Genomic DNA, 15258 nt, shown 5'->3' on the forward strand with positions numbered 1-15258 from the left:
TTTCATCGTCGCATTCGATACGTCGAAACGCTCGTCCCGTTGTTGCTACGATACGAGCCGTTTATTTTCATTCTATATATAATAATACATATAGGACGGATTTATAATTATTGCTTTTTATATTAATTTTGTATTTGTTGATCGTAAAAAAAGAAAATATTTATCTTATAATAAGTAGTTAAATAACTACGTCATATAATAAGGGACAACATTTTATATTAAAATAAGTGAATAAAAAATTATTTCGACCGGAGCAATAATTAATGATTCATCTCGTATATATGTATGCATATTAGAGCCACATTTTGCCAACTTAAGCTGTGAAATATAATATCATCTTTTGAGAGGTACAATAGAAGTATTGTTAATCAGATTTTTGTTCAATTTTACATTTTTCATGTCTGCGTATTTAAAATTAAAAATTAATTGTTATGTCCGAATAACGGAGATTTTACTGTACATAAAAATTACTCTAGAATTCAGAAAAAAAAATCTGTACAAACTAAACTTTGTCCATTTATTATGGCGCTTCGTTGGCAATGAAGCATGATACGTGTCCTATCGATAATTCGTGAATAAACAATAATGCTTCTACGCACAATCGTCGTAAAATAAATAACGATGAATTTGATTCGGCGTTCGTATGTATGTCCTCGTGAAAATACAAATTTAATTGTTATCAGTGGAAACGTGTCTCTTTCATGCCAAATGTTAGCGTTCATATAGAATATTCAATTGCATTCATATGAAAATATTTTCAAATTATCGACAATAGTAATCGTCATAAGGTCGCGTATGGTTACTTCTAAAAAGAAAGGAAAAAAGAAAAAAACTAACTCTGCAAACGTATCAGTGTTTACGGAGTTTTGACACGATGAATATAAAAATTCTATTCAACGAGAATAATCGCATATAAATCGAGTTCAGTGAAGCGCGAAATAATCAGTTTTATATATGCAAATAAAAACATTATTGCGAATAACTTCTCTCGAATATTTTAAGTACTTTAAAATATGCTCGAGATTGAATATCGTTCTTTGTAAATATCTAGATGCGTTGGTAAATCGTGCATTTATATCGAAGCGTGGCAATGAAAATCATTTTCAATTTATTCTCCTGCTGTCAACAAGCTTTCCATTCGATAATTTCTTTCTTATCCGAGGCACATTGAATTTACCACTCTTTTCGATTTTCTTTCTTTTTCCGATCAAAGGAAAATAACGAGTTTTAAAAGAAAATCTCAAATTTCCATGCATCTACATTGCACGCCGATCTTTTGAGATTAAAGAGAAAAAAAAAAAGAAAAGAAAGAAATAATTCTTCAGTCATTCATTCTTCGATCGATATTCGAATAAGACGCGATTTCGAGGAAAATGACGTCGGGATGCACTTCTGATCGAAAGACGCCACATATCGTACAAATCGTAACTTCGTCGTGCATTACTGTTACTGTTGATAAAACAGATAGTTCAGTTATCCAACGTTCTTTTCGCGATTTCTTAACCTTGACGTCAGGCGGCATCTATGAACGTTTCCTCATCATTTTCACTTTTCCGGGAAATTCGAAATCAAAGCTACGAATTCTTATTCCGGAATTCATCCTTCGTCCTTCTTTTTCTAGTCCTCCTCGGAGCGCAGAATTCGTCCAGTTTGCGCTGACGATTCATAGAACTTACGCATCCGTACTTTTTAATTAGTCGGATTAGAATTGTAAGATTTGATTGATCCATTCGCGGAATTCGGAAATACGCGTGTAGACACCCGGTTGATTTGGTACGGCACAACCAATTCCCCAACTTATAATTCCTGCTAGTAACCATCGTTTGTCTCGTGCCCTTTGAATCACCATTGGGCCGCCACTATCCCCCTAAAAAACGTAACGATTTTATATATCATTTATCAAATTCATACTGTTTTATTATAGATTGTATAGATAGTTAATATATTACTTCGCAGGAATCAAAACCACCATTTCTCCATCCTGCGCAAATGAAGATATGTGGTATGTGCTCGATATAACCAGCATTTCTGTACATAGCTTCGCATACCGTGTTATTTATAACCGGTACTGCAACCTCTTGTAAGATGGACGGCAGTGGTCCTTCTATAAATCGATGATAAGAAAATTTTAAAAATAGACGTCAGATGTAACAATGAAGAAACAGTTTACCAAAGATTTCTCCTTTCTTTTTAGAAAATGTTAAGAAGGTAGAGTAAAAAAATACTATTCGCACCGTCATAAAGTCTTCCCCATCCAGTAACATAAGCTGTACGACCAACGTAAGTTTCATCGTCATCCGGGAGACAGATTGGCAAAACGTTTGGCTGGAATGTTGGAAGTGGCTCGTAGAATCTCAAAAGAGCGAGATCATATTCGAAAGTTCTTGGATCGAATTGTGGATGACTCGCTATGATCTGTACTCGCCTTTCTTGGAATCCATATGGTTCTTCCTCGTTCGCTAGATCGTATTCTCCGATCCTCAACAATAAATCCGCCGGTGATACACTGAAATTAGATCAAAGTGATGAAATACTTAAGAGAAATAGAGATGAGTAGAATGAAAACGTTCGTATATTCACTTTTCAACACAGTGTGCCGCGGTAATAGCCCAATTCTCGTTCAACAAGGCTGCTCCACATTTGTGCAAATAGGTAGATGTCTTCCATTGACGTAACGAGATCTGTAAATCAATCTTTCAAGTTCGCGCATCGTAGAAATGGATAGGATCGTTGATTAGAAGAGATCGTACGTTGCGTAGTCTCGATAGAAAATGAGCAAACAACGTCGTGATAGACATCACCGAGAAATGAGATGGGTCAAAAGCTTTCCTAACTATCCTCGTCGATCAATTTGGTCTTTCGACAAACGTGATCTTCCTTCATCTTCATTCTTTTCTTTTCTTTTTTATTCTTTCGTTTTATTTATATAGAAATTAGACGTAACACGCGAAAATCGTGAAAAACAAATCAAGATAAAAGAGCTTGGTTTCTTTTTTTCTTTTCTATCCACTCACCTGCCAGGGCCACTTGCCAAAGGTACTGCGATTGCCACCCACGATCCTCGACTCGGGAAATATTCTCCTTCCGCAAACTGCAAGCAGAAGCATCGTTGAGTTTACTGCTTTGAAGAGATTCGCGTGGTGGTTTGCCGTTGTCACGACGACGGCCATGTTGGAGAACGAGGACGTGCTCGAATTCATTCGACTGGATGAACCGGTATATAAGTCACGTGCTTCCTTTTATTTTTTCTCTCACCCCACTCTATGTTCTTTATGTGAACCAAACGTCTCATTGGCTACGTGGTTGCCCCTTCTATATTAGCATTTTCAATTTATATACCGACGGATCGTTCTTTGTGAAAATGATCTTTTCAACGTGAGCTCTCATGATTCACGATAAAGGAAAGAAAAGCGTATGAAATACAGGAGAACAAAGACAATCAATCCATCCAATCGTAATACTAATAATTCTTTGTCATGCATTTTTCATATTTATCTACCTTTATAGCATTTGCTATGAATACTCTTACGTGAATAACGAAATTTTGATAATGATCGTGTATAATAACCTTGCTTGTAATCCGACATATTTAGAGTTTCGATCGATATCGGAGTTTCCGTATCAACGACTATAGTAGCGATGCTTGACAATGTCGTCAGAATCGTTGACGTCTCTGTAACTTGCTCCGTCGTCGTTGGAACTTCCGTCGTTGATCTCACTGAATCGTTTGAGAAAATTATTATTAAAATCGTCAAGTATCGTAGATATTAATAAAATATTCACTTTAAGTAATACACTGTTAACAGGCTAAAAAACAATGTATACATAGGTTTATATCGAATACAACAGATAAGATATAATCTTTTTACCAGGTACATCAGACGATACAGTAGACGAAACAGACTCTAATTTAGTCGCCGAACTTTCCAGATTTTCCGAGGACGTTTCAACGGTCGTTGGTGGTGATTGGATCATTACCCAACCATCCGGCGTTGTTATGGGTGTCCATTCGCTCTCCGTTATTTCTGAAATGAGAGAATGAAATGTTTAAGAATAATAAAAAAAAAAAAAAAAAAGTAAGGACGAAAAAAGAACGTTGAATATTCGACAAGAAATAGATTCCGTTGAATCAACAATGACTTTAGGAAGATTTCCAGACAGTTGGATAGGAATAGTGGAAGGACGGAAAGGAAAAGAGAGAACAGAAATTACGGTGGATGGTTTAAACCGTTACGACGTCCCAGCCCGACGTACAGAGTTTTATCTCCTCTTGCGATGCTGTTGAACGTAGTGAGATAAAGAGAGACAGAGAAATAGAGAGATGTCTCTTTTAACCCATTTGTAACATCGACCCTGTTCTTTGATCTTGATCTAGCTTCGTACGCTGGCCTTGAACCAATACAAATACAATATGCAACAAGAGACAAAATACTTGGTTCAAATTAACTCTAATTTCGTTCGAAAGTTGCCGTTCGAATTTGACATGCCTAAAAATGCAGCTGATTTTCAAAATAATTGCTTAATTACGATAAGAATACGACAAAGTATTCCTTAAGAACATACTATTCTTAATATCTCGTGAGCGTAATACGTATCCTTCGCGCGTTTCTACGTCTAAAAATAGAAGGATGAGAACATTTCTACGATCATTCTATTCAAGAAGCTGCACATCGATGCAAATTATGTATTATGTGATCTGAACTTTGAATTTTCTATGATTTAATCCATACAAAAATTAAATTAATCCATTATCCTTAAATCTTAAACGATACTTCATTTTCATCATAGTTGAAAATATAAGAATATCCAAAAATACTTATCAATATTTCGTTTGCATTAACAAACAAAGAAGAAAAATCAACACATCCGATCCGTAAGTTTCCATTATCCAAACGATTAAGAGAACATAGAATGAAAAGAAAGGGAACATGAGTGAGAATGCGATAGATACCCAAGCAATCAATCAAATTCACTCGGGTACACGCTATTCTGAATACTGATTAATGCGGAAGGTATAATAACGGTTTCGTCGTGAATTTCTCTACGAGATGATTTTCCATTGCCGACAAGAGAGTTTTGTTACACAATGAACATCCGTTGTGAAAGGACATAAGCGGATATGCGAAATGTAGTTGCATTATGTAAGCCGATTTTCCGTATTAGATTGTATGTAATATCATCAGTCACGCATTATCAAATGTTAAAATTCAAATGATTCTTTCATACGTCGAATATGTATAATTAATAACTTTTCATGCAATCTCGATCATAACTTCAACTTACCATCGTGTTTTTTGGTTGTGGATAAAACGTCTGTTGCTTTGGTTGGTGTTTCATCGGAATGGGAAGACCACGTGACCAAACCAGATGACGGTGTAGTTAGTGGTACTTCTTCGAGAGTCTGGTTGACAATTGGTACCTTGAACGTTTGACTACTCGCAGTCGAGGAAGAGGCATTAATGAAGCTAGCGACAGATATGGTCGTAGGTGTTGTGATTCTAATAGGTTTTATCGTAGTTTCAATTGAACTCTCAGTTGGCTTAAATTTGGTAATCTCCGATGTTGAATTACTTGTAGAGGTTTGGAAAATTGTCTTTTGCGTGGTAGATGTTTCTAATTTACCAGTAGTTAATGTACTGATCTTAGTAGGCTTCGTACTGATTATAGTCGTTACAACTGGCCTAGAAGTGGTTGGTTTAGGTTTGGTCGTGATTTTATGATAAATAGGTTTCTCAGTAGTGATTGTAATCGGCTTTCGAGTTACAAAACTCACTGTTTCCGTCACCAAAGTTACAAGTGTCTCTTCGGTAGAAGACAAAAGATTACTTTCAGTCGTTGTGAACGTTGGTTTTGTCTTATTAGACGTCAAATAAGTCGACGCTACCGTTGTTGTTCCGTGACTAGAACCAATCGAAGAATTACTTTGAGTCGTCGGTTTTTTTGTGGGTAAAGTTGGTTTTTTGGTAGACAAGGTGGGTCTTTTCGTGCTCGTGACAAGGGGTCTCTTCGTGCTAACAGTAGGTGGTCTCTTGGTAAATTGTTGAGTCACTGGCTTGACCGATGTCGTGTTTCTTGGTGGAAATCTTGTCGAAGGCACAGCCTTTTGCGTCGTTGTAATAATACTTTTCGATGTGGTTGTTTGTATCGGTCGTTGAATACTCGTTTGAGTAGTTGTATGTAATATCGTAGTGTGTAAAGGTTTTTTTGTAATCGGTTTCGATGTACCTACGATTGGTCTTGACGTTGTGGATAAAGTCGAAATTTTGAACGGAACTGTTGGCTTTTGAGTTGTACCGACTGATAGTTTAGAAGTTGTTGAAGCAGTAGACGTATTGGACGAATACTTTGTACTTTCTGTAGAGATTTTAGTGAAATTCTTGGAGGGTGCGGATGTAGTAGTAAATTTTTCGTACGAGCCGTTTTGAACTGTTTGAAAAGTCGATAGACGAATCGATTGTGTCGTCGTTTCTATGGTCTGTATCGTTGGTTTCTTTGTTACAATCTTTGTACTCCCTCCATGTGTATGCGATGTACTTTTAGTACTTTCTGTTGCCTGAGTGATCGTAGTAGCCTAAAAAAACAATGGAGATCGATCGGATCGGAGATCGTTACATCTATATGACATTGTTGCGTATGTGTGTTCAGGAAATTAATGATCTTTATAATTAACTTCATTGCAGTAAGTTTTACCTTCCTTTTTAAACAACTTCCGCATTTTAAGAATAGAAAACATGACAAAAGTATTTGAGTCAGGGTCTCATTTTCTTTTTTTTTTTTTTTTTTTTTTTTTTTTTCAAAAAATTGAAAAGAAGAAATTTTATGAAATCATAAAAAAAAAGAAAAAAAAAAAAAAAGAAAAAGACTATTAACTTACCACAGTGGTGTATGTACCAGATGGTTTGCTTTGGTCGTTAGGCTTTGGCCTTGGAAAATATGGGGGTATGTCATTGCTCTCGATGGGATTGTGAGTAGTGACGAACGGCCTTGATGTTGCTGGCGGTCCATCGTCGATGCTGTTGTCCTGAGGTCCAACGTCCGGCTCTTCGTCGATCTTACAACAACTACCGAAATAGAAACGATCGATGCATGTGCCAAGATGCGTGCCGTTCGCCTTTGCACAGGTAAATGCAAACATGCAAATTCCGGTTTCGCCTGTTCTACGCGACACGCATGGCAAGTGACGGATGTTTCTTCCAGTACCTGAGATCAAAAAAAAATATTAAGAAAATTAGTCGATAATTAAGATCATAATTGTGAGAAAGACTCGACTGATCAAGTTAACGCAAGATGAATTTTTCAAATACTATTATTCTTCACAGATTTCAACTGCTTTAATATTATTTTGTTACTCGTGTAGAATAATTTCTTTTTAAAGAAGTTGTATTTACTCTAAAAATCGAAAGGACTAGTTCCATCTCAATCTATTCGTTGTACCATTGTTATCGTCTTTCTTCCTCTTATCGCGCTGAAGTGTCTTACTCGATTATTCACCGATTATACGCTTCCTTGCCTTTCATCACCTGCATTTAGATCGTAGCCTTAATGGAATGCGTTGAAGATCATCATTAAGAAGATGATTATCAACAGCGGCAAGCATACGAGAGATGATACACGAGTGAACTGTATTTTGTATTGAGAACATACGTATAACGCTTCATAGCGAGAGAATGCACAGTTATAGGAGACACTTTAATATTGCAAAAAGAGAGAAAGAGAAGCAATACGGAAGCATTCACAGCCCAGATATCTTCCTCCTAAAACGTGTTCCTTGTTGCATTTTTTCCCCATACGTGTTTTAATATGTTTATTACTATACGATCTTGACATACATCGATAACATTCTAACGAACGTGTAAAAGCAAGATCAAGAACGTGTATGCGCTTTTAAATTTATATTATTGTACAGTAGATTTTTTCGCATTCCTATTTTTTACTCACCGTATTTATTAATCGATATATTGGCAATCGAATTAAATAGGAAACTTTAAACAAAATTTAACGACTGTTGATAATAAAAGCTCCATCTTTTGACGATCGATCGAGTAATATCTCGAAAAATCGCTGTTCTATAAGAAATTATAATCGGGAATATATCGTTAGAAGATAATCACACTTGGAAAATATCTCGTTTTATTATCGATCGATTCACACGAACGTTTTCATTCAATACGCTACGTCCTCGCATAGCTTATAGATAGCGGGCAACGTTATTTTAACGAGAATATCTCTTATCGTTGAGTATTAAATCATTGCTATTCAACATTTGATTTGGTGATGATATAAACTAATGAAAAAAGTATGTTATATAAACAATAAATACTTGATAATAGGTAAAAATATAGATCGATATTACCCACAAAATAATCTTTTTTGAAGTATTTATTTTTTTAACTATTAACGATAAGCATTATTAAACGATAAGATAATCTAATATATTCGTGTAACTTCAATTTTTCAAAGTATTTCATCGAAAATAAAGATTGATGTTGCTGATCAATGTATTACTTTAAAAGTCTTAAGTGTTTAATTAAAATTATCTGATTATATAAAGAATTCGTATACATGAAATTATAACGATTTAGTTTTAGATATAATAATTTATGGCATTGATGTTACGTAGATCGACGTAGCATGGATTATCAAAGGAAGGAAGGAATTGATGTCAGACGAATGGAAGCATCTGGGTACCGTTAAATTTCGATGTATGAGCTAGTTACCCGAGTCACAAGTAGGTCATAGTCATAGCCCAATGTAACAACTCGTTTCCTTCCAAAGCACCTTGTAATCTTGGTTCTCTCTCTCTCTCTCTCTCTCTTTTTCTCTATCTTTCTCTCTCTTTTCCTTCTTCTCTTTTTCTCCTTCTCATTTTACAAAGCTGAAGAAACCACCGAGCGCATTCCAAGGCATCTTGAAGGTATTTCAGACGATTAGATCGACATACCTGTAGCTTAAGTCCTCCGAGAATAGACTCCGAACGAATTTACGTGAAAAATTATCTCAGATTTTTTTCTAAATGACCTGTAGTAAGATGCTGACTATTTGTATCAATATAATATAATATTTTATATATATATTCTCTCTCTCTCTCTCATTCATAATAATTTATGAATATAAAGATTCGTACAATGAATATTTCATTCCTGATTCTTATAAATGTATTTCCGAATAGGAAGCACATAATGTAATGTTGCATGTAAAGAGAAATCTTCTAACGATTATAAAATCTTTATAAGTCGAGCTCAAGATTAGATGAGGTTTAGTAATCATTTGTAATCCTTTTGAATCTATATATTTTCTTCGCGTTACGTAATTTTTTTTTTAAGTTAAATGTACATACATTGCTCTTAGGATTATTAATTGAACGAAATTGATATTACACCTCAATTCATTCATTTTCCTTTACCACCGTTTGATTTAATCGACCATATTCGCAGACGATGATTTATCATATTTCATGATAAAACTGAGTATTCGAATGTATAAATATATATGAACTTTGTACAAGTAAAATTATCGAATAGAGATAATCTTTTAAAGCGAAACAGAATTTTTACATTAAGTTCTTTTCTTTCTTTCTTTTTTATTTATTTAATAAAAAATATTCAATAACAACTTTTATTTCTACCAATGACGATAATGACGGTATGTATATATATGTTCTCGATGTCCTATTTAATTCATATATTCTTGATATTTTATTTAATTCATTAGATCATCTAAATTCTATAAGCATAACTTAATACATAACATAAAAATATGACTGATTTAAAATGTATTGCTCGATAAATTTCAACTGATCTTTACAAGAAGTTGTCGTCACGACTTTCTCATTTTTCTAAAAGAACAAAGAAATTGTATTTCTCACGAGTACTTTGTTTGCTAGCTTACTTCAATCTCTGCTGGATATTTCTCGTCCATTATTGCATAGACGAGCATATTTTTTACAGAACTAGCAGCAATTCAACATTGTAGCATTGTTTTTACTTCGTAAAAAATAATTTATCGATAATAACTATTGATATGTCATTTTTAATAAACTGTGAGGTGTCACAGTCGATGATACGAAAACTTTCAGATAAGAAATTTTTCTAAAATGAAACTTTTTATCGAACTATAATCTATAATAAGTCACCTATATTTTTAATCCGTGTAACTAGAATTGAATGCGTGCATCCCAAAATATAAATATCAAATATCAATATCATATTATTTAATAAAATTAATCATTAGAAGTCAAAATGATGTAAATGATAAGAAATCGATAAGTATAGCAAATGATACTTGCTATTTTCATTTCTTTCTTTTCTTCATCTTTCGGATAAAATTGCTTTATAATATTTGCATTTAGTAAAATTAATTATTTCTTTGTTGATCCACATGTTAAAGGAATGCAATGTAAAAGAATGTTCGTTAACCTAATCTTTAATCTAATTTCTTTTAATTACTTAGAACTCCATGTAATCTATCAATCTTCTATTTTATAATGTCTCATCGAAATTTCAAGTTAATTTTTCAACAATAGTGAATGTAGATCGTTCGAGATGTAACCGATCGTATTCTCCTGACGTAAAGTACACTCTACCGGGATTGATCCTTCTTTCGCGGAAGTTCTAATAAAGTATAATCGAGAATGGAACGGAGCGTATCTACGGAAAATTACCGAGTTCCTCGAGCGTTACGCTTCTCTTTACTTTCTTTTGTAATCTCTCTCTCTCTCTCTCTCTCTCTCTCTCTCATTCTCTCTCTCTTTCTTGGCTGAACGTTCGTGCAACAAAAAAAATAATGTCGTGAAATAATTTGTGATATGGTATGCTTGCTTTCAGGTCAGTCGGTCGGTTGGTCGGTTGGTCGGTTAGTCGGTTCTTTGCCTTCTCCAAAAAAGTCCTTCTCGATTGTCCTTCTCCAAAGAAAAAGAATAAAAAAAAAGAGAATAAAAAGAGAGAGAGAGAGAGAAGAGGAGGATCTGTGTTAGCGGAAATGTCGTTTCGATGAGTCAGAATCACGGAAGAAAGTTTCAGCTAGGTCTTTAGCATACCTATCACCTTCCACCATACCTACTACTATACTATACATATACACTTGGCGGAATTTCAGACGTGACCATACAAAGCGAGTATGCCACACGTACATATATTATACAACACAACAGATTCACAACAACAACACGTATATAAGTAACATATATATCACCCACGCGATCGAGAGTTCGCGTTTGAAAAGATTTCACTCGGTGCGTGTTGTGTTGTACCATCGTAGGAAAGTGTCTTCTCTCTTTTATCGCCTTTACGAGCACCAAAGTGGCCACGATGTGATAACTTTCTTCGATCGTTCCTTTAAAACGATCGAAGAACTTGTCACGAGTACTGCACATTGTTTTTTAGTAAATTTTTAGAATTTGTTTGTTTGTTTTTTTTTTTTTATACACAGGAAATTGCAAATACTAGAACGTTCAGTTTCAATATCTCTTTTTGAAAGTGACCTTTCGATCTTGGAACGAATAATTTTATATAGAAATGAAAGGTAAATGCATTATTCTCGAACATGAGAATCTTCCAAGTGAAATCTAAACTTGACAAATAGGTATACACGGTCGTTACGCTCACTCAAATTCACGGAAACGTTATATGCTTGTATTTACAAAGTGTAAAGTCGAAAAGCGATACTATACGTCAGTAGTTATGCGAATAGAATCGAAAAAAATATTTTCTGTGAAATGGTATTGATCTAAAATAACGCTCTTCAGTTTCGATTGAATTGTGAATTCAATATCTCTAACGCACGAACTTCTCCTTCGTGCGATTATTAAATAAACGTGTCGTGATATATTCGTCATTAATAATAGCCATTATTTGGTCTAAAAAAAAAAAAAAAAAAAAAAAACCAAAAATACAATTAGACCACATGTTCGAATAAATATTGTGAAAAGTATAAAGTATTGGTAAAAAGATTTATTATATTCAATATTTTTCATACGTCATAAATACATGTTGCATATATTGAAAAGTAAGAAATTTAATTGTAATTTACAATAGTATTTTAAAGCTATATTAAAATAAATCATTTCAATAATTGGATAAATGTTATTTTGCGACAATAGTTTGGAAGAAACGATTTATGTACAATAGAATTCTGAATTGTAATTAGGTAACATTTGAAGCGAGTAAATGGCATATCGATAAAAGTCGATTCGAATATATCGATGGAGAATCGAGGATGGCAAAGTCGGAAAAATCGGTGCAAGTCGTGCACGGCGATGACCGAGGCTGACCTACTTATTTACATAGAACACTGACAAGTCCGCCCACGTTCCATTCGAATACGAATCCAAGGTAGGTTCAATGTCGTCTCCAAGATATGGACAGACAGTGAAGGGATATGTGTTCGTATACGCACGCGTCTCACACATACTAACTCAGAGATACGATAGGTTGGCAAAGCATTCATGAGTATGTTCGTGTTGGCCACGTTAAAGGTATTTGCTTACTGGTCCGTTAGTCAGCTGACACGTTCGAGGAAAATCCAAGAAATGATTCTCTCGTTTGCCATTACCGTTCATTGATCATTTTTAGGTCACTCTTATAATATAATTCTATTCTAGTGACCAAACTATGAACCACTACGAATTCCTTTGAATATATATATGGGGAGAAAATCGAGCGTAGAAATAATGAAGTACTTACTACTTGGTAAAAATTGTGGGACATAAATAGGACTGGCTATCGTGATGTGTATGAAGACGCAACAGAGCGAGATGATGATCCAACTTAATCTGCGATGATTCCACATCTGAAACAGAAAAAGAAATATAAAGAAAATCAATCATCTATTTATCTTATGATTAGTGAAAAGTGTATCTTTTTTTGTTTTTCCTTTTTCCTAATAAAAATAAGGAATAAACGCATAAAAGTTTAGTAAAAATTATAAGAGCCTGATATAAAAGTAAATCAATAAATTTTAGTCAAGAAACATTTCTTTTCTTGAAAGGTTCGAGTCATCGAACCAAGCTGAGTGGGAAATGTACGTAAGAAAGTTAATAAGATGCCGATTCCCTCGACCGTGACATCGAGCAACGTCGAACAACTTCTACGATATATTCCTGAGAATATTCTCAGGAGATGATCCACGCGATATGTCGCACGTCAGTAATCATTGCAATGTAATCGCATGTGATTTTAACGTTCATATATACATACGTCCGACCTTCTTTTTCTTCAAACATATCGTGCGACATCCTGCAAGTAGTCACTCGAGTTTCTTGACTTTCGCTCGTCATGTCTATCAAGAATACTATAGTTCTTTTTTTTCTCTCTTTAAAAAATGAGATAATCTGTATAATATTTATGAAAAGAGAAAACAAAAATAGCCCGAGTTCCAATACTTTTATTTTCGAATTGAAGCATGCATCTATCATAAATGCGTCAGCCTTGAAAATGAAAGAGCATCGATCTCAAATTCATTAATATTTAAAATATATAATCTACATGGTTACATTATACATGTATATTGGCAAGTATATAAAGAACGTATCGAATCGATCCATCAATAGAATTCGTTGTCTTTCGACCAGAGCCAAACATATCGATTTCGAGCAAAGTTGATCCATCCAAGTGGAAAAAGATCGAGCACCTAACAGATAGTAGAGATCACGTAGAGATCAACTCTTTTTGGATGAAATACATAGCTTCATCAGCAAGAGTATTTTTTGGCCGAGAAACGTGAACGATGGTAAAGACTTGTACAAGGCTTCGGTCAATGACCGGTACGAGAAAGACATTCGTTTGGCGCGATCATTCAACAGGTCGATGGTACGTTGAACCAACGACGACACAGCGATGACAACGGCTATGAAGACGACGACAACGACGACGACGACAACGACGACGATGATGCCAAAGGAGGAAGAAGGAGGTCGATGAGAGCAAACTACATGTTTCCGCCCTTCTTCATCGAATCTTTCGATTTTCGACAACAAAGTACTTAAAACTTTGAACTCACCGATGAACAATTAAATAAATTACAATCAATTTTTATTATCATTTTAATGAATTTAATATCAATGGACTAATCATTTTGATGCGACAACGACGAATTAATGCATTGATTGCAAAATTTTGATTGATCATATTTCCAGCTGATTCTCACTGAGCTCTTGTCGATGGTCAGGTAAATTAAAATGCGTCCTTCCACCATGAAGATATGTATATAGAGGGCCGAGATACTGTTATTCCAGGGTCGACTTAGATCGATCGGGTGTTCCTCTAACGCGAGTCTAGAATATGCTAGGGGCATACATATATACATATATTCATTGGTCGAACACGTTGACCCACATGTAGGCAACACGGAGTAACGGCTTTAATGAGATGCTTGAAAGTGATAGCATTGTTCAAGTTGAAGAAAGACGATTTTATTATTGTAAAATTAAAGTTAACAATCGAGTATTGTGATTTGTAAGCATTGCTTTTTGCTTATCTTTCATTTGTAGATAAATTCTACGAATATCTATATGAGGAGGAAGTCAAATCTAATAAAATCTCGAATTGAACATAAAGATGTTTCATAAATGAAGACAAAGAAGTCACAAGAAAGTGCAGTGATAACTCGATCAACATGCGACTAGCTCGTGTTTACGAAGAAGAAATGATAAAAACCGTTACAGTTATCTCGAGGCATTAATTCGGCTGAACGAAGCAAAGAATACCGGAGCCCAGCCTTACGGCTTGTCGATGGTCAGGTTACAAGATTCCTCCTCTCGGCCCACGCGAAGTCTACAGTTATCTTTCTGAAAAACTATTTAACTTGGATGAAAATCATTTGATAAATTTCATTTCCAAAATTTCTTCTTTTCTTATCTCTTTTTTTTATGGCTATTAGAGAGAGGATGAGGTTCACATATTTGGACGAAAAGCGTTCGTCGTGAATAACAGTGGAACAAGCTCATTGCTAACGGTACACGCCACTTTCATTTGTACGCACGTATCTAATGCGAGCGAGACATGTGGGTTGCCACTGAAAGAACAGTTCTTTCAAAGGAAACGAGAGCTTCTCTCTCTCTCTCTCTCTCTCTCTCTCTCTCTCTTTTCTCGTAAAATCAAGTCAAAACATAAAGGAGCGTTAAATTTGAATTAAACTTTTTCGTAAATTGCAAGAGCTCGATCGAACGAGCATGATCGATGGAAATTTAAATCAAGTATACTGCTAGCTATGGTTTATGTAAGTCTTATTATACATACACATATCTCTTTTAAGAGAGTATAC

General features: G+C 34.8%; 2 protein-coding genes across 3 annotated transcripts in view; one reads left to right on the forward strand and one right to left on the reverse strand.

The window, feature by feature from the left end:
* LOC124430266 (serine proteinase stubble) overlaps positions 1-15258 on the reverse strand; it is a 19202-nt gene continuing 3944 nt past the window's right edge. Inside the window, exons 2-11 of one of the 2 annotated variants that reach the window (XM_046976564.1) lie at positions 12681-12786; positions 6875-7200; positions 5284-6571; positions 3870-4025; positions 3569-3718; positions 3015-3091; positions 2581-2681; positions 2235-2506; positions 1950-2104; positions 1-1867 (exon numbers count right to left, since the gene is read on the reverse strand). In XM_046976564.1, the coding sequence (XP_046832520.1) occupies positions 1703-1867; positions 1950-2104; positions 2235-2506; positions 2581-2681; positions 3015-3091; positions 3569-3718; positions 3870-4025; positions 5284-6571; positions 6875-7200; positions 12681-12786 (2796 nt within the window). In that variant the 3' untranslated portion in view covers positions 1-1702. Of the gene's footprint in view, positions 1868-1949; positions 2105-2234; positions 2507-2580; positions 2682-3014; positions 3092-3568; positions 3719-3869; positions 4026-5283; positions 6572-6874; positions 7201-7388; positions 8300-12680; positions 12787-15258 lie in introns of those variants that run through there. The other variant, XM_046976565.1, reaches the window with a different exon arrangement.
* LOC124430279 overlaps positions 6986-15258 on the forward strand; it is a 16627-nt gene continuing 8354 nt past the window's right edge. Inside the window, exon 1 of the mRNA XM_046976590.1 lies at positions 6986-7121. The gene's annotated coding sequence lies outside the window, so the exon portion shown is untranslated. The remainder of the gene's footprint in view (positions 7122-15258) is intronic.

The sequence above is a fragment of the Vespa crabro genome, chromosome 18 (assembly GCF_910589235.1).
Source record: "Vespa crabro chromosome 18, iyVesCrab1.2, whole genome shotgun sequence".
Lineage (NCBI taxonomy): Eukaryota > Metazoa > Arthropoda > Insecta > Hymenoptera > Vespidae > Vespa > Vespa crabro.